At 44.9% G+C, this 24,079-nt stretch overlaps 2 protein-coding genes across 2 annotated transcripts; both read left to right on the top strand.

The window, feature by feature from the left end:
- The first annotated feature begins 8,947 nt into the window (after positions 1–8,947).
- Positions 8,948–10,828, top strand: LOC149455952 (uncharacterized). The gene is made up of 2 exons (XM_089685683.1): positions 8,948–9,731; positions 10,701–10,828. Exons 1-2 carry the CDS (start codon positions 8,948–8,950, stop codon positions 10,826–10,828), a joined length of 912 nt encoding a protein of 303 aa, XP_089541809.1.
- Positions 10,719–15,030, top strand: LOC149455951 (protein kinase C delta type-like). Its single transcript, XM_089685688.1, has 7 exons — positions 10,719–10,816; positions 11,266–11,436; positions 11,865–12,037; positions 12,379–12,517; positions 13,323–13,505; positions 13,940–14,071; positions 14,752–15,030. The coding sequence occupies exons 2-7, from the start codon at positions 11,314–11,316 to the stop codon at positions 14,914–14,916; spliced, it is 915 nt and encodes a 304-aa protein (XP_089541814.1). The 5' UTR covers positions 10,719–10,816; positions 11,266–11,313; the 3' UTR covers positions 14,917–15,030.
- Positions 15,031–24,079: the final 9,049 nt, after the last annotated feature.

Raw genomic sequence — 24,079 nt, 5'->3', positions numbered from 1 at the left:
ACACCTTGCCTACTGTGAAGCATGGTGGAGGGTCAATCATGCTTTGGGGCTGTTTTGCTTCTGCAGGTACAGGGAAGCTTCAGCGTGTGCAAGGTACCATGAATTCTCTTCAGTACCAGGAGATATTGGATGGAAACGTGATGCAGTCCGTCACACACCTGAGGCTTGGGAGACGTTGGACCTTTCAACAGGACAATGATCCCAAGCATACCTCCAAGTCCACTAGAGCATGGTTGCAGAGGAAAGGCTGGAACATTTTGGAGTGGCCATCGCAGTCACCAGACTTAAATCCGATTGAGAACCTCTGGTGGGACTTAAAGAAAGCAGTTGCAGTGCGCAAGCCTAAGAATGTGACTGAACTGGAGGCCTTTGCCCATGAAGAATGGGCGAAGATACCCGTAGATCGCTGCAAGACACTTGTGTCAAGCTATGCTTCACGTTTAAAAGCTGTTATAACTGTAAAAGGATGCTGTACTAAGTACTAAGATTGAATGTCACTTGGGGGTTGAATAAAACTGATAATGCTGTGAGCACAGAAAAGACATTTGTGGTTATTTCATTATAACTGTTATGTTATATTTGTCTGACCTACAAGTGCCTCTTTAATGTAAATGTAAGCAAGATGACTGAATGATCAAAAGCAATGTCAAACTGGCCAAAACACTCAATTTCAGTGGGGGTTGAATAATTTTGGACACAACTGTAGATCAGGGGTGTCCAAACTTTTTTCAAAGAGGGCCAGATTGGATGAAGTGAACATGGTGGAGGGCCGAACATTTTTCCAAACATTCTTTGAACCATTACAATTAAATGCAAATAAATTATTTTATGCCAAGTTACCGTATTTTTCGCCGTATAAGACGCACCTGACCATAAGACGCACCTAGGTTTTAGAGGCAGAAAACAGGAAAAAAAAAATTCTGAACTAATGGACTGCAGACACAGTACAGGAGATGACCAGAGACTGCGGACAGCACAGGGATGACCAGAGACTGCGGACAGCACAGGGATGACCAGAGACTGCGGACAGCACAGGGATGACCAGAGACTGCGGACAGCACAGGGATGACCAGAGACTGCGGACAGCACAGGGATGACCAGAGACTGCGGACAGCACAGGGATGACCAGAGACTGCGGACAGCACAGGGATGACCAGAGACTGCGGACAGCACAGGGATGACCAGAGACTGCGGACAGTACAGATGACTGCTGACCTTTGGGGAGGTGGGGAGCGGGTACCTGAATTTGACAGGTACCCGCTCTTACTTCCGCAGTTGTTCTTTGATCTTACCTGTTCCTCGATCCAGCCGCGCGCTGTCTTCCCGGCTTCTGTAATGGCGCTCGGCATGACAGCCGGGTGCCCAGTGCGCATGAGCGAGAAGCACTTGCGCTTTGTGATTGGTCCGGCGGCTTCTGGGATCTGTCATGTGTCCCAGGTACCGCCTTACCATTCACAAAAAGCACCGCTTCTTGCGCATGCGCACTTGGCACCCGGCTGTCATGCCCAGCGCCCACACTACAGAAGCCGGGAAGACAGCGCGCCGCTGGATAGAGGAACAGGTAAGGTCCCGCTGCAGAGCTGAGCGGCCGGCCCGGTATTCTGACACGGCCGAGGTGGAAATACCGGACCGGCCGCTCCATATGACACACTGACACACTGACATGGAGGGCCGTATTAAACCGACCCTCGGGCCGTAAATGGCCGCGGGCCGGACTTTGGACATGCCTGGCTTAGATGAAGGATATTGTTTAGTGTCACTTTAAAGCTGTCCATTCACTGTACAGATTGAACGTACAATTACCTTTACATTTAACAAATGATGCAATATTAAGGCAGATGTAAACAAACCTGTCCATTTCTATCAAATTAGGCAGACCCTTGCACTACATAGCTGATGGTAGAGGAGATTGTATAGTCAGCCCCAGCCTGGAGTTCAACCATCAGCATGGCACATTATACACACGCACGTACAGACATGCCTCCTGGGCACTAGAGGCCGCCCAGGCACTCTCTCCGGTCTCTGAGTGTCCTGTCTCTTTAAACAAAGGGTTCAGAGATCTTGAAAAATGGAGAACTGTCAATAGGGAAATGCAGAGGAACCTGGGCACAGCATCCTTTGCATACCATCATGCCATGGAGCGATTTGCACATTTCATATGGCCATGTATTAGATTGTACGGGGAAATCAGAGATATGACTGATAACTTCCAATCATCTACTCTATCAGTCCAAATCCTCTTCCCTGTGTGTGGCCCATCGATCGAATGGATTGTCAGTTCTAGATCAATTATTCCAATCAGGATTAAATTGATTGCAAAAATACAAATTAAAAAAAATAATTTATTGCGGTGTATGGCCACCATTAAGACCTCGTTCGAATGGTGCGTACTAAAGCATACACCTGCAGATGGGTTGTGTTTACCCAAAAGGATGTAAGATTGGGAGCAGCGTCTGTGTCCATATTGACATGAAAGGGACTGAGTGCACACGGATGCATGGCATACCTGTTTGTCCCCTGTGAGGGTAACCACGGTGCTCCATTCACATAGCCTTTAGTACGCCCCATGTGAACGAGGCCTAAGGATCCTTACACACAGTACTGACGCATGCATACCAGATCTTCCTGGAAGAAAAAACTATGTGAGTAGGATCTGTATAGTGCATGTGTGTACTATGTATAGAAGTGCGTCAAATTCCTCCACCTCCCAGGATGCTCTTATACATGAAACTAGTAGTCTCTTCCACAATCTTGCTGACTTTTTTTTTCAAGTGGGGTGTGATTTATGTGTGTACACATGTATGAGTATTCAGGAGTACACACATAATATAATGACCAGGAATTAAGTTTTTCTTTTTAACTGCTTCGCGCCGGCACCTCCTGGCCCTTTAAGGGGTTTCTGGCTGGGAGACGGGGTTTAGGGTCATGTGACTGCCGTGATTGGCTGTCACAGGATCGGAAAGGTCCCGATCGCAAGGAGAACACAGCACTAGTTTTTGGACATTTACACGGCTGTGTGTACAGACCCATAGATAACAATGAGCTGCATTCACATCAGTCACAAGTACAGTTCACAAAGTTGTGTTTTTGGCTGCCATGTGCGAGAACCCCAACACTGACCAATAGTTGAGATTGCTGCTTCAGTGTGTTCACAAATCATTGTACATTGATCATGATGACTAGAACACACATCACAGACTGGAGAAGAATTATGTTGTGTCCCACCATTGTACAATCTATGGGTTTTTATGGCTCATTCACACTTATGGCAATATTATCTCCCCTTTACAGAGATCTGCAGTGGATCACTTTTCAGAGGGAGGTTGACAGGCAGAGGGGAGGAGATTATGTCACCTCCTCACCACCCGTTTTAATTCTGAGGCCTCATTCACACCGGCATCCAGGGAATGGTAAACACAGGAGGTTCAGCCACAGTTTTACTGCCACCTAAAGGAGAATATGGAGCCGCTCAGGACTGTACACATTCTGTAATTGCAACAAATGCTCCCCCCTGCCAAGTGAATGGGACCAAACTACAACTGTGTGTAATGAATGTGGATGTGACACGATGGTGCAGAATGTTCAGGAATAAAACAGGCTGTGAGGAGGAGACGTATTACCTCCCCTCCCCCCATCAACCACAAGGGTTGCTGCATGTGTCAATGAGCCCTATGAAGCCTGCGCTGCGACTGTGCGCACTCCATGTAGTGGAGGAATGATCCCATTCACATCAATGTCACATTTGGAGGTAATATTGTCTGGTAAACACAACATGGGGATAATGGGAGCGTACCGCAATCACCTGTAATGTACGCTGTGGTAGTGCGGGGGTCTCAGGGTGATAACAGGCGGTGAGGAGGAGGATGGTGATGATGAGGTGACATATTCCTCCCAGCCGCCTGTCACCTGCCAGAGCCCTGAGAAGCCCCAACCACAACCACCTACATTATACCCCACCGTGGCCCCATCCCATTCACCTACCAGCGCTGTGTCTGGTGTCTGACGGTCCGCCGCTGACAGAACACTGAGAAGCTGCAGACTTCTGGAGAGGCACGAGCCCCGCCCCCTGTGTGCGACTGGCTAAGTCAAAAGCCCCGCCCCCTGTGTCTAATCACACAAGCAGTGATTGGTTGGAGGGGTATAGCGCCAAGCTGGATCCCAAGGAGGAGCTTGAACCGGTTAACCCCTTATGTATGGGCAGCATTACAGGCAATGGGGATATGTGATGGGCAGGAGCAAAACAAGTCTCTCAAATTAATTAGTCTTCAGTGTGGAGTATCAGCAGTTGATTGCAGGAGGTGTCAGTGTCTTGGGGGTGTGGGGCAGTCCAGTGATAAATGGGGGTGGGGGGTCAGTCTGGGGTAAAGGGGGGTCAATTTTGCGTATATGGGGGCGGGGGTATGGAAGGCTGGGGTAAATGGGGGCAGGGAGGACATTTTGGGGTAAATGGGGCAGGGAGGACATTTTGGGGTAAATGGGGCAGAGAGGACATTTTGGGGTAAATGGGGGCAGGGAGGACATTTTGGGGTAAATGGGGTCAGGGAGGACATTTTGAGGTAAATGGGGTCAGGGAGGACATTTTGGGGTAAATGGGGCAGGGATGACATTTTGGGGTAAATGGGGCAGGGAGGACATTTTGAGGTAAATGAGGGCAGGGAGGACATTTTGGGGTAAATGGAGGCAGGGAGGACATTTTTGGGTAAATGAGGGCAGGGATGACATTTTGGGGTAAATGGGGCAGGGAGGACATTTGGGGTAAATGGAGGCAGGGAGGACATTTTGGGGTAAATGAGGGCAGGGAGGACATTTTGGGGTAAATGGGGTCAGAGAGGACATTTTGGGGTAAATGAGGGCAGGGAGGACATTTTGGGGTAAATGGGGTCATGGAGGACATTTTGAGGTAAATGGGGGCTGGGATGACATTTTGGGGTAAATGGGGGCAGGGAGCACATTTTGGGGCAAATGGGGTCTGGGATGACATTTTGGGGTAAATGAGGGCAGGGAGGACATTTTGAGGTAAATGGGGGCTGGGATGACATTTTGGGGTAAATGGGGGCAGGGAGGACATATTGGGGTAAGGGGGATAGTCTGTGGTAGTTGAGGGGGTGGGGGGGGTCACTCTGGGGTAAATAGGGGCAGGGGGATCCATCTGGGGTAGTTGACGGGGTGGGTGGTCAATCCCAAGTATTTGAAGGGGCGGGGGAGGGTATTAGTGATGGGGGAGGGGTATCAATGGTGGGGGTTGGTTTCCTCACTCCTCAGTGTGTTTTGTATATTTCAATAAAATGATTTTACAATCTCTGTGTGTTTATTTCTTTATCTCAGAGTTAGTGGTGATTTCTGTTGACTATCAGGTGGATCCTCCTGTAAGGGCCCAATCACTCTATATTGATGAATGACCATTCATCGTACAGCGATGTTTAGCACAATGCACATCAATGTAGCACAGGGCCCCGTTCACACTTTGGTGTAGAAGAAATGCGGACAGACACGTAAAGAGATCCCAAACACAGGTAGCTGCCATCATTTTTCTGTGTGATAAATGTGCAATGCAAAACGCTCTTGGCTCATGTCCAAAATCTGGTCCATGAGCTTCTTTGGACTGAAGGGAGGCCTATTCAAATAAATGGTGCTGCTCCAAAAAAAGAACAACAAACATGACGCAGTAGTGTACTCAGCTGTGAATGAGGTCTAAGGTGTTTGATGTGAAGTGTTGGGAGTTCTTAGAGGCCCTCAATGTACCTTCCAGCAGACATACACTGCAGTATAATGTATGACAATGCAGTAAAGTGTGTTGTGGTGCGCTGCCAAGAAATCGTACGTGGACCGTTCTTCCACACACAGCAACACACCTCACTGTATTGTTCTGCTGGTTGGAATTCTGCATTGGGGGGCCGTGTACATAAACGGGCGATACCGTATTCAACAACATGTGTGAGGGAGGAGAGAGCACCTTTACCAGCCCGTACTACTGAGGAGATACGAGATTTCAGAGGCCATTTTATTATAGAGATTTAACATGTCCTGTGATCTCCGGTATCCGGTGAAATCTCGTATTCCCTCATTAACACGTCCTGTAATCTCTGCTATCCCATACAATTCAGTGAACGGGGTGGTGTGTGATCTGTGACAGTGATAACAGATTTCCCTATAATAAAGAGTCGGTTCACCATTGCTCAGTTCTCCCAATCACCTCCCTATCCACAACGTGCACTCAGATCCTCTCTTCTCCCCCCTTCCTCTTAAGGTGACCATACACTACACAATCTGATTGTACAATCTTCCTTAGATCTACCATCAACTGTAGTTCAAGGGCCAGCCTGATGTGATACAAACGAATGGCTTATTTAGATGTGTCCCTCTATTACATTGTTTTGGTAAATCTAAAGGAGATTGTACAATCAAATTGTATAGTGTATGGGCAAGATTTAAACATTTAAAAAAAAAAAAAAACTTTAAAAATGTTTATTACTTGCTAAATCTTGGCCTAGGCATGGATGATATCGCAGGCCAACACACATGCACATACGGCAAAGGTCTCTGGCAGAAGCCCCAGCAGCCTGCATGCACATGCACAGGACATCACCAACAGACTCCTTGGATATGTGATGTAGACACCCCGGGATGCAGCTGATCTCACACATTCACATACAGGCTGGGGGGGGGGTCTCTGAAAGAGGATTGGCAGAGACCTGCAGGATGTGTGCATGTGCCGGAGATCTGACTTATACACACACCTGCCATGGAGCTCTCTGGGGGTCCCTAAAACCTGGCAGAGAATTGGTGTGTCTGCGCATACAGAGGGTCTTGTGGGGGGGTTACGGTGATGTTTTTCTTTAATCAGGAACTTCATTCTGTCTAACCCCTCCCCCAAAAATCCATCTCAGAAAACATCCTACCCCATGGAGTCCAGCCTTGTCTTGGTTAAACCAGAAGTTATCCCTTAGCCGCTCTTCTCCAGATCCGCCATCTTCACTGGAGGTTGGACATGTGCCGACACACTGCCAATCTCTGTCAGTACTCTACCAAATGACCCCCCTAGCCCCCCCTTTCCGATGTCAGTGCACATGTGTCACAACGTGTAACAAACGGCTCCTGCCATGCTACATCACACACCCCAGGAGGCACTTTGTGAGATGCCACACATGCAGACATACCAAGGGGCTTTTCCCCAGAGTACTGATGAGTCCATCCTGCCAACTCCCAATCATAACTAGAGACCACGGGCTGTCTGACACAGAGCACAGAAATGTCAGCCGTCGTGGATGTGTATGAGCATTGTGTGTGGTCACGAAGGCCCGCCCTTATTACTGAATACTATATATGAGTTATGTGGTCAGTAAGAGGCTAACATTGCTGTGCTCTGTTTTGTATATTAATGATCACTTTTCAGATGCTCATATGATTGTCCCCCCACACTTAGCTACGTCCCCTACCCATGAATGCGCAGTCTGCCATCTATCACTTTCACAGAATGCTGAGCTGCAAGAGAGAGCTGAATGTGCAAGCGTGGGTAGAGAACAATGCTGAGTGTGTGTCCATGAGTTTCTGGGGCCGTGCATCCAACACTGGATACATCTTACCATCTGCAGGATAGACAGGACAGTAATATGTCCCCCTCCAGCCCAGGGGCCCGTCACCTACCAGGCACTGTACCCCAGTCTGGCCACACACTGCCACTGCAGAGCACAGAGTTCTCTTCATGCTGCCAGACATAGGAAGTAGGCTTCCCTAACTGAGTACCTATCCGAGTCTTGGCCTTTTCACAATGAACAGGTAGGTACGTGATGGAGGTGACCTACTACACTTCACTGTGAATAAACATTTCTAGAATGCCTATTAGCACTGAAATGCTGCACCTGCACCAGAGATGAATGCTGTGGTTGGGGCCTTGGGTCCCGTTAACTATGCCCCAGATTATAGTGTGTGGTTGTACAATGCTATGGCATATATCAGAGCTATATGCATTTATATTAGTTATAATATGTGACTGTACAATGCTATGGAATGTGTCAGAGCCATATACATGTATTGACTGAAAAACACGCATTATTATTATACAAAAGGAAGGCAGACATTACACTTACAATACAATCTGGTACAAGAGGAATCAGAGGGCCCTGATCCTGAGAGCTTACAATCTAAGAGGGAGGACACACATTACAAAACACATTCTGCCACAGAACAGGTCACAGCTGTAATAATGCAGAATAGTGTTTGAATGTACAACCCCACAGTATATGTCAGAGAAGGTTGGCAGGAATGGCACATGGAAGGGTTTAGTTATGAATTCAGGATCTGATAACAAAGTAAATCTAATATTTGGTGACACACATGATGAGACATATTTATTACAAGGTTATATCCTGATCTATAAATGAAGGAAACCTGATTCTGCCACTTCCTAATTCTGGGTCTGCTTAGAGTGGACATCGGTCTGATTTTCTGTAATAAATCAGAATTTGAGTTTTGCTAATTTGCATAATAGCTGTCACCAGGGAGAATTCTCCTAAGTGCTGCAAATCCTACTTGAGGAAATGCAGCTGTTTGTGGCAAACAAGGTTGCCGTGGCAACACAGGCACAGTGGGCGGGGCCAAAGTCACAGCGGAGTCTAGCTCCACGTGAAGTGGGCGGGGCCAAAGGCACAGTGGAGTGGGTGGGGCCAATGTCACAGTGGAGTGGGCGGGGCCAACATCACAGTGGGGTGGGCGGGGCCAGTGTCACAGTGGAGTGGGCGGGGCCAACATCACAGTGGAGTGGGTGGGGCCAAAGTCACAGTGGAGTGGGCGGGGCCTGTGACACAGTAAGGCTAGCATTACATTCCAGAGCGTAGGCAGTCATTTCTCACTAGCCGCAGCAGAGTGTAGACACGTTTTTATCGTCTCATTCCACAGCTAGAGAGTATTTCATTCTGTTGTATATACAACAAAAAAAATGGCAAGATTCATGCGTTGGTGGAAGACTCTTCTTTTTCCAACCACCCGGACACGACCTAGGCAAGATGACAACCGAGATGAGATCAGCAGTTGTTCAACATTTAAATATTCAGATGTGAACACCAGAAAGCGGAGCAGGGAGGAGGAAGTACTTGATGTGACCAGAGAGGTAGTACAGACCTGTGTGGAGGACTATGGTGAGACTCCATGGAACCACAGCAATAATGACAACGCTACAGAGATAGTACAGAGCTCCGCACAACAGAAAGGCAGGAAAAGGAAATCTGATGAAGAGCCTGACTGTGAGAGTCCTGTGACCAAGAAAAGAAGGACGCCTTGCAGCTCTTCAGAGGAGGATGACAAGGATCAGAGAAAGCAGAGCAAATATGACCGCGCTACAGAGACAGGACAGAGCTCTGTAGAACAGAGAGGAAAGAAGAGGAAATCTGATGAAGAGCCTGACGGTGACAGTCCTGTGACCAAGAAAAGGGCAGTACAGAGCTCTTCAGAGGAAGATGGCGAGACGGCGAGGGACCACAGCAGATATTATACTGCTAGAGAGACATTACAGAGCTCTTCAGAGGAAGATGCTCAGAATCAGGATAAGCCGAGCAGATATTATACTGCTAGAGAGACACTACACGGCTCTTCAGAGGAAGATGGCGAGACGGCGAGGAACCAGCGCAGATATGACAGCGCTACAGAAACAGGACAGAGAGGCAAGAAGAGGAAATCTGATGAAGAGCCTGAATGTGAGTGTCCTGTGACCAAGAAAGGAAGAACAGATGAAGGAGGTAAATATTATGGATTTTCATATAGTATATAGGGGGGAGGGGAAGGTATTTCTGCATCAACTCCAACATTAGAGTAGAACTGAATTCAAACAGCAGAGATTTACTTTGTTATAGGGAGGATTTAGAAATGTTAAAGTGTAACTCTGGCCAAAATAAAACTTGACATACATGATACAGGCTGTCAGTAGCATTAACACCTGTATACAGTTGTTTTATACTGCGGTCTTAAGATGGATAGGACACTGTCAAACGGCAAACTGTAGGCCGGCCCAGGTTAACCCCTCCCACTCCCAGCATGCCTCTGTTGTAAAGCAGTATCGAGAGCATGATGATAAATACAGAAAGGGAACCTTCAGGTGAAAGGATTCCTGTCACCGTTAATGGACAAAAAAGGTTTTTTTTCATGCTTTTTTTGGAGAGAGCAGACAGGGGTTAGAACCCATCTGTATTGTATTGCTCTCCGTGTTCCAATGAGGAGCTTTCCCCTTGCTTCCTGTCCTTATGACGCCAGGATAAAAAATTAGGGGAGTTGGTGTCACTGGGAAAGGGACGTTTGTGTTATAACCCCTCCCTTGCTTTTGACAGGTATAATAGCTTCCTGCTCTGTACAGTATTTCTACCCGCCCTGGCAGTAACTCTCTGAATAAGAGTGTTTTATTTATTTATAATCATGGCATGAAGAGTGGTGAGATGGCAGTCAAATGCCAAGTATACCAGGGACGGGCGCTGTTTGAATAGGCTTTGGATTCCCTTGTTGGCAGCAGAATTAGTTATTGATTTGATATCTGTTTAACTGATTAAATGCAAAACAGAATTATCAGTTATAGCCGGAGTAAGCGATTTTTGTCTGTTGTACTCCTTGTTAGCAGTTATTTCTGTTTTGGAGCCTTCAATTACCAATAGGCATAAGTACAGCAACATGATTTGTATGGTGACGGGGTAATAAATTAAATGTCTTTCTTTCTCTAGGAGTTACCGGACCGACGACAATCCACAGCACAGAGAGTGAACAACGTGAAAAGACTTTCCTGGGTCCAGAGGACTTCATCTTTCACAAGATACTTGGAGAGGGAGGCTATGGGAAGGTAAGTGATTAAAGATAACTGCTAAGGGGACACTGAACACTGGGGGACACAAGATGACCATCCTCACTGAAGACTGTACACCATGTGCAGAATAACCCCACCCCCACTGCAAGGGAAAATTTTAATGTGGAGTGTCAGATTATGCCTGCCAGTGCAGCAACCAGTCAGAATGCACCTTGTCTGACTTCTGCAGAGTGAATTCTGATTGGTTGCTCTGGGTTACAACGCTTAAGAATCAGCCTGGTGGGTTGAATAAGGAGGACGGAGGCTGTCTGTGTATACAGGACACAAATGGCAGTTGGTCATATTTCTGCAGATGGCAAAACCAACAGGTCAGAAGAAGGGGGAAAAGAAAGATAATTAAGCATTGAACATGAGGAAGGTCCAGCAATGATGTTATATATAGAGCACATGGAAAAAATGATGTACTAACTGTTTCTCTCCTACAGGTGGTGCTGGCAACACACCGTGACAGCGGAAGACTGGTGGCCGTGAAGATGGTCCACAAGAGGAATCCAATTGATGACAACCCAGACACAGTCCTCAATGAACGCCAAGCCCTGGAGATGGCAGAGGGCAGTCCTTTCTGCAGCCATGCCTATGCTGCCTTTCAGACAGAGGTAAGTCTAATTTTGGAAAAGTTAAAAAGACAGAATTATCGTATGAATAGCGTATATATATAAATGTAACATATAGGAGCACAAACATTGCTTGATGATAATAATAGATTAAGCTGATAATGATGAGATTAAGCAGATGTAGAAGACACCAGAAACAAGCTACCAAGAAATGTACAATGCTTATAAGTTTAGTACATGTATGCTTTATTCAGGGAACCATCCAGTAGTTACAGCAACTGCCTGAAAGCGAGATGCTATAACAAATTATATAATGGTGTCACCTACAGCTGTACATGGAGTGAAGATAGCCTACATGGGATGGATAGATGTCATGCAGTGTGTTTTGGTAGAAAAATATAACATGTTATTTTCATTTGGACCTTTTAACTAAAATTAATTCACTAACCTGTCTATATTCCTTTCCCCAGGATTACCTATTCTATGTTATGGACTATCTGAGAGGAGGAGATGTGTATGACGCATTTGAAACCTTGGGCATAGCAAACAACTTGAAGCCAGCTGACCTCTCCATGATCAGAATTCTGTCCGCGGAGCTCCTGTGTGGTCTGAAGCACCTGCATTCCAGAGGAGTAGTGCACAGGTAATTACTTTAATACATTCTTAAATCATTTTACAATTCGCTGCTCCCCTCCCTCCACCTCAACAACAAAACTGCTATCAAAGCCAGTTTGTGGAAAGGACAATGGTGAGCGTACACTTACCCGTTCATCTTCCAGTACAGCTCATTTACTGCAGTTAGGTCATCAAACAAACTAATGGTTTCCTGGATCGGATCGTAATGTGTATGGGCAGTGCTAGAAAATGGAGCTTTGTGATTGTTGATCCTTCTATGGATCAGTAATATTGGGATATATGGGTTAAAGGGGGAAAATTGTCTGAAATGCAAATCTGACTTTTTTTTTTTTTCTTTTTTCTCTACAGAGACCTGAAGATTGATAACATTCTTGTAGATGGCACCGGTCATGTAAAAATTGCCGACTACGGTGTGTCAGCAACCAACGTGTTTGGATCCAACATGGTGACAGAAGACCGTGGACACTCGCTTCATGCATCCCCAGAGGTGAGTAAAAGAACATTAATTGACTTTTCCAATGTGCCCAGGGCAATTGTCTAGCATAATAATCCTGTAGAAGCCTGTATACACATGGCAATAAAAGACCAGACTGGGCCTGTCCAACTTTAAAGAAAATCTGTATACACAGAGACATTGTAGACCAAATTAAGCCTGAATTAAATAGAACATAATGAGCAAATATCCACCAGATTAGGCCTAGATGATAGAGAACCTATATACATAGGACAATTATTGACTAGAACAAAGATAATCTATCAGCTTGGTCTTTACCAGTCTCAGCTGAGGGTCTCATCTGGCACTAAAGAAAGCCACTGACTCCCAGCAGCAGTGCTAGTTCCATAGCTGGCAAGTCCCTATATGTGGCCTGCCCTGATGTTGTGGCCTGCCCAGGAGCTAGCATCACTTTTGGAGGTTGAACAATCACAGCCTTCAGCACTGAAAAGAAGTTTCAGCTAGGACAGGTTTATTCCATGGTGACAGATTCTCTTTAATGCGATTCTCATTCAGTCTTCTTAATAAGAATCTGTCAGGATAAAAATCACTCTTGTCAATTTGGCAAGGGGCAGCGAATATTCCTTGTAGCTCTGTGTGTACAGACAGTGAAACTGGATGGTGTGCAAAGGCTAGTTTGTCTGTGTTATACATAGAGGTCGGATGCTGCTAAAATAACGAAGTTATACATTTAAAAATGAAATGTCTGGGTGGAGCCTTGTTCAAAATGATGCTTCTGCTTTCCAGTCTGCTTTGTCAATATGATCCTAATTTCTCTCTCTCTCCGATTTTCCCACAGATGCTTTCCGAAAAGCCATATGATGGAGCTGCGGATTACTTTGCGTTGGGGGTTTTACTATTTAGAGCTGCCCTTAAAGATTATCCCTTCCGTGGCATTGCCTGTGATCCGAGAACAATAATAGATGGTGTGCCATTCTTCCGGCACCCCACTGACCCCAACTTCAAGGATTTTCTGGAAAAGGTACGTAGTGACACAGTCCCAGCGGGACAGGGAAAGTACACTTATAGGCTCAGCCAAGGAGCCAGTGTGCTTTATGAATGTGATTTGAACTTGATTTGCTTTGGGACTCTGAAAAAAGTGAAGCACATTCATGCTGATTGTAAAAAAAAAAGTGTGCAAGGTGGTGGCAAAAACCTGTCACATGACCTTGAAACATCATGTGACATCACTCTCCATCTATGAGACCAAGCATTCTTTGCAGCATTATGCAGAGAACCCATCACAGACTCCTCATTACGTTCTGCTTTTTATTGCTAGGACATAAATTGCCAGCACCGTGGGGAGTATTTCTTGTGATGTGTGGAGAGTGGAAGTCTCAGGTCTTTATAAATAGACTTTTTAGCAATTCTGTGCCATAACAATCATCTTATGTTTTTCTGTTTTTTCGCCTACAGCTCATGTGCAAAGATCCACAACAGCGCAAAGAACATGTTGCCAACATACAAGATCACCCATTTTTTAATGGCATAAACTGGAAGGAACTGGAAGCGGGGGAGGCACGCCCTCCTTTTTTCATACGTCGGAAGGTAAGTAAAGACTTTGAGGTGTCTGTGTGTGTGTGTGTGTGTGTGTGTGTGTTCAGAAAAAATGAAGTTTGTGAGACAAAGTATCATTGTGCTTCAAGTAGACTTCCAGGCTAAAAACCTAACTAATCATAAAAATGTCTACTCCCCCTAATATCTATGTTGACTAACCTATGTAAAAAAAAAAGATGTACATACTTGCCTATTTTCAGGCTTTTCCAGTCAGGTCAGGTGATCCGACTTCTTTGTGTCAGCCAGCAGTGGATACAAAGGAGAGGAAAGAGCTCTGACAATGGCTGGAATGCCTGGAAGTGGTGACATCACACATAGGCTTATATGACACAACCTTTGTTGTGCTCACTCCTCTCCCCTGCAGCCACCGCTGGCTGACACAGGGGAGCCAGATTATGTGAATGGCCTGAAAACAAAAAGTATATATATAGCCTGGAATTACACCTTAGTAAAACTAAAAGGCAAACCTTTTTTTTTAGTTTTGGATAGAGTGGAAGTGAGTTTGCACAATTCTAATATTGGAAAATCCATATCCTTTCTTATGCATAGTGGTGACTGATATCTAATATCTCACAGCCCTATGAACTTGGTTACATACAGGGGGAAATTGTTCCCATAAGTCATAGAGGCATTTCATTGAATAGTGGGTCTCATTGCTTTCTCTTTTACAGGGCTTCAGAGACATGACAAGACAGACGATAAAGCTGGAAGACCTAATGAATGACATGGACGAAGAAGAAGAACCTTATGAACCTATTACAGCTGAGGAACAAAAGCTTTTTAATGGCTTTTCCTTTGTCAGTGACGAATGGCGAGCCATGATGAAGATGAAATAAAGCCATACACACCAGGTTGTAGCTTATGGAAAACATAAGTCACTGCAAGGCATTTCAGACCGAGACAGTGCTAGAAGGTTGTGGGTGGTAAGTCTGCGGTACATGGCGGTCTGGGGGGTAGGTCTGCCTGGGGTAGATGGGGGTCTGGGAGGGGGTTAGCCTCGGGTAAATGGGGGTGGGTCAGTCTGGGGATGAGATGGGTGGGGTAAGTTTAGGGTAGGTGAGTCATTCTGGGTAAAATGGGGATGGGGGTAGATGTCTGGGATAAATGGGGGTGGGGGTTAGTGGTATCACACTGTGGAAGGGGGGTCTGTCAGGGGTAGATAAGGATGGGGGTACAAGTCTGAGGTAGATGGGGGTGGGGGGGTCAGTATGAGGTAGATGGGGGTGGGGGGGTTAATCTGGGGTGGGGGGGTAAGTCTAGGGTAAATAGGGGTGGAGAGATCCGTTTGGGGTAGAGAGAGGTGAAGGAATCAGTCTAGGGTATAGTGACGGTGGAGAGGGTCAGTCTGGGTAAATGGGGGTAGAGGGGGACAATCTGGGGTAGGTGGGGGATGAGTCTGGGTTAGATTTGTGTGGGTGGGGTAGATAGGGGGGAGGGTTCCAGTCTGTGGTGGGTAGGGGAGGGTCAGTCTGGGGTAGAGGGTGGTTAAGAGTTCTGTCTGAGATAGGTGGGGGGTCAGTCTGGAGTAAAGTGGGGGTTGAGGGGGTCAGGCTGGGGTAGATTGGGTGGAGGGAGTCAGTCTGGGTTAGACAGAGGTGGAGGGAGTTAGTCTGGGGTAGAGGGGGTTGTCTGGGGTAGATGGGGTAAAGGGTTTCAGTCTTGGGTAGATGGGGGTGGAGAGGGTCATTCTGGGGTAGGTGGGGCAGAGAGGGTCAGTCTGGGTAAATGGGGGTGGAGGGGATCAGTCTGGGTTAGGAGGGGGATGAGTCTGGGTTAGATTTGTGTGGGTGGGGTAAGTCAGGGGTAGGTGGGGGGTAGGGGTCCAGTCTGCGGTAGAGGGGGGTGGGGGAGGGTCAGTCAGGGGTAAAGGGTGCTTAAGAGTTCTGTGGGGGTGGAGGGGGGTCAGTCTGGGGTAGATGAGGGTAGGGGCTCAGTGGGATCACACTGTGATAGAGGGTGGTGGGGGGGTCTGTCAGGGGTAGATAAGGAGGGTGTAAGTCTGAGGTAAATGGGGTTGGGGGTTCAGTCTGCGATAGTTTGGGGTGGGGGTCAGTCTGGGGTAGATGGGGGGGGGGTGGAGGGATCAGTCTGGGGTAGAGGGAGGTCAAGGAATAAGTCTGGGGTATAGTGGCAGTGGAGGGGTCAGTCTGGGGTAAATAGGAGTGGGGAAGTCAATCTAGGGTAGACTCAGCCAAGCCCAGCTATTTTATATAATGTGTCTTGATCCTGGATCTGGCAAGTCATATTGATTGTAGAGTTTCAGGAAAGGGCACAAAATACAAAATGCCTTGCAGTGTTTTATCAGTTTTCCAACAGAAGTTGTTTTTTATTGTGTACCTGGTGTGTGCCGACAACTATTACTAGATGTCAGGGTAAGTATCGTGACTCTAGTGTACCTCACAGGAAGAGTACAGGCTGATTCTTTCTGTGCTTTGTATCATACTAAGTTGGCATTTGGCTTCAATCAATTCTATGCCGCCTCTGACCAGAAGGTTAAAGTGGTAGTAAAGTCCAGAATCATAAAACCCGCTGACAGAGAGGGATTGTATAACAGAAGATTCTCTTGTGTCATAAATGTCCCCCCCCTCCTGTCAGCAGGTAATGTGATATAAACCACATATGCACGGCTCAGACCAAGTTTACAGTCCGCTATCTGTGATGTGACTCCTGTTCGCATGCATGGGAGTGACGTCACTTCAGCTCGGCCGTTCAAACAGCCGAAGATACAAAACTCGGAAGACCAAGAGAAGACGAAAGTCCTGGAGACCTGGGAGAGCTATGAAAGTGCAGCGCTGGAGAGCTCCATTAAGGGTAGGTTTGTAATAATGTAAAAGCATGCAGTGCATACAAGTACATTATGACTTAAAGCTACACGGAGCACTTTTTTTTTCTTAAACAATCAGGAAGACTTTATTACACTTTAAAAAGGGCAAGGCAACATATCTGGTAAAGTGGGATATGGTTGCTTTCAAAATCCTTTAACTTCTTCAGCCCCAGCCACTGCATTAGTACATTTGCAGGTCGGCACAGCTGCGCAAAACCACGTTTTAAAACGTGGTTTTGCAAAACAGGTAGGGGGCGCGCGCCCGCCCTACCTGTCCCGCAGGTGTCAGCAGCGGGTCTCCGCTGGTCATTACCGGCCGTTTCCCCGCGATTAGCGGTGATCGCTGACAGTTGCCTGTCAGCCCCTGACAAGCTGAAGAGGGAGAGAAGAGTTTCTCTCTCGATCAGCCTGTCCCCATCCAGCACCCCCCCCCCCCCCGCCCCCTGGTAAAACACTCCCCTCACACAGTTAACACTAAAAATGTTAACCCCTTCCTCCCCAGTGACATTAGTACAGTGTCAGTGGGTTTTTTTTTCACTGATCACTGTATTGGTGTCACTAGGGATGTCAGTGACCCCAAGTCAGTTCCCCCCCAGTGTCAAAATGTCCGCCGCAGTCCTGCCATAAATCGCTCATCGCCGCCATATGTCGCTGATTGCCGCCATTATTAGGATAAAAAAAATTTAAAAAACCCAGTATCTTTCCTGCCATTTGTAAACGCTATAACTTTCATGTAAACCAATTAATTTACACGTATTGGGATTTTTTTTTAGCAGAGACATGTCGCAGAATGCATTTTGGATGAAATTTGTGACAAAATTAGATTTTTTAATTTTTTTTACTGGACATGTTTTATAGCAAAAAGTCCAAAATATGTTTTTTTTTTCTCAAAATTGTCAGCCTTTTTTTTTATAGCGCAAAAAATTAAAAACGCACAGGCGATCAAATACCACCGAAAGAAAGCTAAATTTGTGGGAAAAAAAGGATGTAAATTTAATTTGGGTGCAGTGTTGCATGACCGCGCAATTGTCAGTTAAAGTAACGCAGCGCCGTAACACAAACCTCTTCTGTAACCGCTTCCTGACCACCCTACAGCAGAAATACTGCTACAGGGCGGCATGGGTACGCAAAATCACACATATATATATATATACGTGATTTGCGCTCCCAGATAGCGTCAGATTGCCCGTCAGTACACCAGTCATCACATTTAACCCCTTGATTGCCAGGAGCACGCTCATGCACAATAAACCTCCATTGCTAGTATAGTGTCTGAACGGGTCAATATCTTTGATCAGGTCAGCACTATACCAGCGTTCACATTAGTATAGCATCCCCAAAAACGCAGCGTTAGCGGGATCAGCCCCCGGCACCTGCCAACACCTGCATTTAGCCCCTACGCTTACCCCCCCCTTCTCCCCCAGCAAGTGCAGTGTCAGTAGGTCACTGACACTTGATACATTGCACACAAAACCGCAGTGTTCGCAGAATCAGGCCTGATCTCTGTTAGCACTTCCCGGTAAATTTTGATGACTCTCATATGCAGCAGAGTGCCAGTACTAGTGCCGCGCTACCTTTTGGTGAACTGGCGAGTACCAGTATCGCCGCCAACCCAAATTCAAACCTTGCCAGACCATTCGCATGGAAACTCATTATGGTTTTCAAATTTACATTTTTTTGGGGCCTAACCCTCAACATGGGCATTACTAAAAGAAATGAATTGTGGTTTTATTGGTCCGCAGACCCGATTCATCATATGCCTGTGTTCTCTGCTGCCATGGCCAGGCTTAGATATGAGAGTATAATGTGTTTTATGCATTTCAGCAACAATACACTCTGTCATCCTCGGGGTAACCCTGAATTTGACCGGCTCCACAAAATTCCGCCCCTCGCAAATCACCTTAACCTAAAATTTGCAGATATCTATACTCCCCAGCAAAACATCTGCGTTGAAGAGTCCCTTATTAATTTTTCTGGCCGCCTTGCATTCAAACAATTTCTCCCCAGCAAGCGTGCCAGATATGGGGTCAAGATGTAGAAGACCTGTGAGAGGACAACAGGCTATACTTATAAGTTTCGGATTTACGAGGGAAAAGATAGTCACGTGGAGCCCGCCCGGATGCCCAGACTACATGGGGAGCAGTGGCAAGATAGTTTGGGACTTGGTGTCATCATTTCTCCATATGGGGTACCACTTATACTTGGACACTTTTTATTCAAGCGTGCCACTATTTAGACATTTATTCAATCTTGGAACTGGCACTTGTGGCAAAGTGTGACCTAGTGTGTGCCCACCATTAGAAGTGGGTGGATGCAGGGCGGTATATTCTAATGGTGGGCATACCACACACTTTTTCTGGCAGAGATTTCTTCTCATTTTTTCATTCAGTCCACTGGCTGCATACAAAAAAAAAAAAGAACATAGCATATACACCCAACAAGGACCAGCGATGTACTGGTACATCACTGGATTTGAATGGTTATACCAGGATGATGCCTACAGCTGCAGGCATCATCCTGGTATCGTTTTTTTCAGCCGGTGATTGGCTTTCATGTAAAAGCAATCTTAGTGGCTAATTAGCTGCAAGATTGCTTTTACAAGCAGTGGGAGATGATGTCCCCCCTCCCCCGCGGCCTTCTCGGGCAGTCTGTGCCATCAGGGGAACCTGAGAATGCAGCCGGTGTTTCTCCCAGCTGACCATAGAGCTGATTGGAGACCAGAATGGTGCCAATCATCTCTTTAGTCTAAGAATTTGGAAGCTACAAGCATTTCATCACTTCAGTTTCGCAGGATATAAACAGCGTCATTTGTAAATTGGGAAAGCATCTGATCACACAGATTTTGGTTTGATTAGATAATGTAAGGGCAGAGGAGATATCTAGAGTCTGATAGACCCCAGAGTTCTCAAAAAAGAATATGACAATGCCCATTGAAGTTATAGGGGTTATTTGCATCCCCTGTAATAGCACTAAAAGTGATAAAAAAAATGAAAGGTACAATGTAAAAATAATTTTAAAAAAATCAAAATAACTAAAAAAAAAAAAAAAAAAAAATTGCCCCTCCCATGCGCGCACACCTGTGTGCACAAGCCTTGACCCTGTGCCGTTATGTAAACAGCGGTTGCACCATGCATGTGAGGTATTGCCGTGAACGTCAGATCAAGGGCAGTAATTCTAACACTAGACCTCCTCTGTAAATCTAAAATGGTGGCTTTTAAAGCGCTGCCCATGGATATTAAAAATGTTTGCAGTTTGTCGCCATTGAACGGGGCATGCGCAGTTTTAAAGCATGTCATGTTTGGTATCTATTTACTCGGCATACCATTATCCTTTATATTTTACCAAATAATTGGCCAATATATTGTGTTTTTGTACATTAAAAGTAAAAAAAGTATTTTTTTTAAAAAAAATTGCTTTTGAAAAATCGCTGCGCGAGTACTATGTGCCATAAAAAATTTTAGTACCCACCATTTTATTCACTAGGGTGTCTGCTTTAAAAAAAAATATATAATGTTTGGGGGTTTAAATTAATTTCCTAGCAAAAAATACAGATTTTTTTCATGTGAACAAAAAGGCTTGGTCTTCAGGTGCCAAATTAAAAAAGAAAAAAGCGCCACTTACAAAAAACATCAAAATGTCAGCAGCATATCCCACCCAAAATAAATTTTGGTAACAATAATCCTAAATAAAAAGGTATGCGCTAATAACAAACTTATACAAAAGTGTATATCATAATTCAAAAAACAGTGTTTTAAATAAATAATTATAGTGTCCAAACATAAATTAGTGTCCAAAAAATATATATATATCTTCAGTGACTTGAATCAATTGTGAAAAATCCACCACCAAAGGAGATTAAATGAACTCACCAGAGCTAATGGCTGGTCAGATTATAAACCAGCAACAGCGCTTGTGTTCTGGGAGCAATGAACCCGATGTCCAAATAGATATGGTGATGTTTCAGATACTTCCAGATAATAATAATCACAGACAAACAACTTTGCAGCCCAAGCTCTTATGATGAACTTCTCCACTCTTTCTCATACCTCCATGAGAGCATGCAGTACACTCAGGGACAAAAAAGAGAACATAATGGTGCAATACGTTTTTTTCATTTATCTCTTTAATAAAAACGGTATAAGGAAACTAACAAACAAGGTGTCCAACAGACACCAGCTTCAATCGCAAAAAAGGGTTGAGATACAGTTACCGCTCACCGCGGATCTCTCCCATACAGCACAGAACAGCAAGGCTCTCTAACGTCCACATCAAGTAGGCTACGCCCAACCGGTTTCGTCACACCGACGTCATCAAGGGGCGGTATTTATGTTTGGACACTATAATTATTTATTTAAAACACTGTTTTTTGAATTATGATATACACTTTTGTATAAGTTTGTTATTAGCGCATACCTTTTTATTTAGGATTATTGGTCTTCAGGTGGTTAGAAGAGTGAATGATGTGTGGCATAAACTTCTAATGCTGGGCAAAAAATGCCCCCACCCCCCAAAAAGACCCCTTTTTGGAAAGTAGTCACCCCAAACTATCTCCACAAAATACAGTTTGCTACTTCTGAGTATGGGGTACCACATGTGAGAGACTTTTTGGCAGTCTAGCCAAGTACAGGACCCCAAAATCCAATAAGCAACTTCAGGCTTTTAAAGGGCTTTATTTCCTCATTACACTTCCAGACTACCTATCACAGTTTCGGAGGCCCTGAAGTGACAAGATAGCACCTAACCCCCCCAAATTAGCCCTTTTTGAAAAGTAGACGCCCCAAGGAATTTGATAAAAAGCACGGTAAGTACTTTGCAGATCTCATTTGTTGCCACAAGGTTTTGGAAGATGAAGAAAAAAAACAAAAACTTATTTTTTCTATTTTTTTTATATTTCAAAACCTTGTGAGAAAAAATGAGATCTGCAAAATACTCACTATGCCTCTTTTTAAATTCCTTGGGGTGTCTACTTTCCAGAAAGGGGTCATTTGGGGGGGTTTGGGGCTATCCTGGCATGTCAGGGCCTTTGAAACTGTGATAGGTATTGAGGAAGTGAAATGAGGAAGTTACGCACCTTTCAGGCTTTCAAAGTGGTCATTGGATTTCAGGCTCCTGTATGTGGTTAGGCTCCCAAAAAGTCTCACACATGTGGTATCCCCATACTCAGTAGAAGTAGCAGAATGTATTTTGGGGTGTAATTCCACATATACCCATGGCTTGTGCGAGAAATAAATCATTTAAATGACAACTTTGTGTAAAAAAAAAAAAAAGTTTTTGTCATTTTCCAGAAACTTGTGGAAAAAAATAAATCTTCCATGGACTCAATATGCCTCTCAGCAGATAGCTTAGGGTGTCTAATTTCCGAAAAGGGGTCATTTGAGGGTGTTTGTACTATCCTGGTATTTTAGCACCTCAAGAAATCTGATAAGCAGTCAGAAAGTGAAAGCTGTGTAAATTCCATTATCTATACCATAGTTTGTAGACGCTGTAACTTTCACAAAAAGCAATTAATATACACTTATTGGGATTTTTTTAACCAAAAACATGTAGCAGAATACATTTTGGCCTAAATTTATGACGAAATTTTAGTTTTTTTAGATATTTTTTATGACCAAAATGAGAAAATATTTTTTTTCAAAAATACATTTTTTTCTTCAATACTTTTTTGGTTATAGCGCCAAAAATAAAAAGTGCACATGTGATCAAATACTACCAAAAGAATGCTCTATTTGTGTTAAAAAAAGGACATAAATTTCATTTATGTACCGTATTGCGTGATCGCGCAATTGTCCGTTAAACTAGCGCAGCGCTGTATAGCAAAAAATGTCATAAATTGCAGTATCTATACCATAGTTTGTAGACGCTATAACTTTCACAAAAAGCAATCAATATACACTTATTGGGATTTTTTTTACCAAAAACATGTAGCAGAATACATTTTGGCCTAAATTTATAACTAACTTTGAGTTTAAAAAATATGCTTTAAGTATTTTTTTGTTTCTGGAGCCTGTAGAGCATGTTCACATTGAAATTTGCTTTCACAAATATCGGGACTTCACAATATCTTACATTTTAAAAAAATTTTTAAATGTGTAAAAAATAGTTTTTCAAAGGAATTTATGACAGTCAAGAACTAGACGCTTTTCCAGCGTCTGTGCATGGATATAAATGCGCATCTGTGTAAGGGTGTGAGGCATGGATAAATACTGATGTGCAATGTTAAACTGTAATATGCCTGCAATATGCTCTTTGGTCAGTAGATGGCAGCAAAGTACAAGAATCGATTTTGCATTGAAGTTTACTAAGACAAGACTAATGCTTTTTTACCTTAGAAAGTTTAATTAATGCTAATTTAGGGGCTGAGTAGAACCCTTAGAAGGATCATAGTGAACTGTAAATGCAGGAAGAGCAGGAAGTGACAGGGAGTCTGTGTCTGGCTGGTGTATGCTGAGGATGTCTGGAGAATCTGTGTGGCGCCTGGAAGAGGATTTATGGCTCACAGTGGAGTCTGGCGACGGCACCTAGGGAAGATTCACCGCGACGAGACCGGGAAACAAGTGACTGTATTGTCCACTTCTGGAGTGGACCAGTGGATCAGGAGAAAGCACCAGGAGCCTGCCAAGGAACTGTAAGTGTGGCTTGGCCGCAGCACATCGCACCACACGTGTTCAGTGACATTTTGGATATACCAGAAAGCTACAAGAGACATTCTCCACTTTCCTTTGGATTACAAATAGTATTGCGCAATACATAGGGTGCACCCCAACGTTATATCTTGCTCAGGAACATTCAGGCGCAGCCAGGCTGCTTTCTGGACATTGGGGAAAAGTCCGCAAGTACGGGGTTAGTGTTAGACAGTATAATTCTTACTGTATGGATATACGCTGTTATCATTCTGTTTATGTATGCTCAACTACTTGTTCACTATAACTGTTCAGTAAACGTAATTGTTGTAAAAGAACCGATGTCTGTGTGTGTGTGGCATTGTGTACCCTCTGAATCTGTGGGCCCAGCCCTCGGTCCTCCTTCATTTGCAGAACACATTTTAGCCGTCTGCCGTGGGCGCTTTCTTTTTAGACGTTAGATTGTTTAATAGTAAATCTCTGTGTGGAGTCCTCTGACAGACGGCACTCGATCGCGTCTACTGTGTTTAACAAACAGCACTATTTGTAGCTAGG

This window comes from Staurois parvus, unplaced genomic scaffold (genome assembly GCF_062004578.1).
Source record: "Staurois parvus isolate SC_StPar_1 unplaced genomic scaffold, SC_StPar_1.0 ptg000381l, whole genome shotgun sequence".
Taxonomy (NCBI): domain Eukaryota; kingdom Metazoa; phylum Chordata; class Amphibia; order Anura; family Ranidae; genus Staurois; species Staurois parvus.
Note: the sequence above shows the minus strand (reverse complement) of the source record. Positions and strands in the feature narration are given on the sequence as shown.

Bases quoted from the DNA above. Each gene is read 5' to 3' on its own strand.
- LOC149455951 (XM_089685688.1), top strand. From the start codon at position 11,314: ATGGTCCACAAGAGGAATCCAATTGATGACAACCCAGACACAGTCCTC. The intron at 12,038-12,378 runs GTAATTACTTTA...TTTTCTCTACAG, and splicing joins TCCAGAGGAGTAGTGCACAG to AGACCTGAAGATTGATAACA. The intron at 13,506-13,939 runs GTACGTAGTGAC...TTTCGCCTACAG, and splicing joins TCAAGGATTTTCTGGAAAAG to CTCATGTGCAAAGATCCACA.
- LOC149455952 (XM_089685683.1), top strand. From the start codon at position 8,948: ATGCGTTGGTGGAAGACTCTTCTTTTTCCAACCACCCGGACACGACCT. The intron at 9,732-10,700 runs GTAAATATTATG...TTCTTTCTCTAG, and splicing joins AGGAAGAACAGATGAAGGAG to GAGTTACCGGACCGACGACA.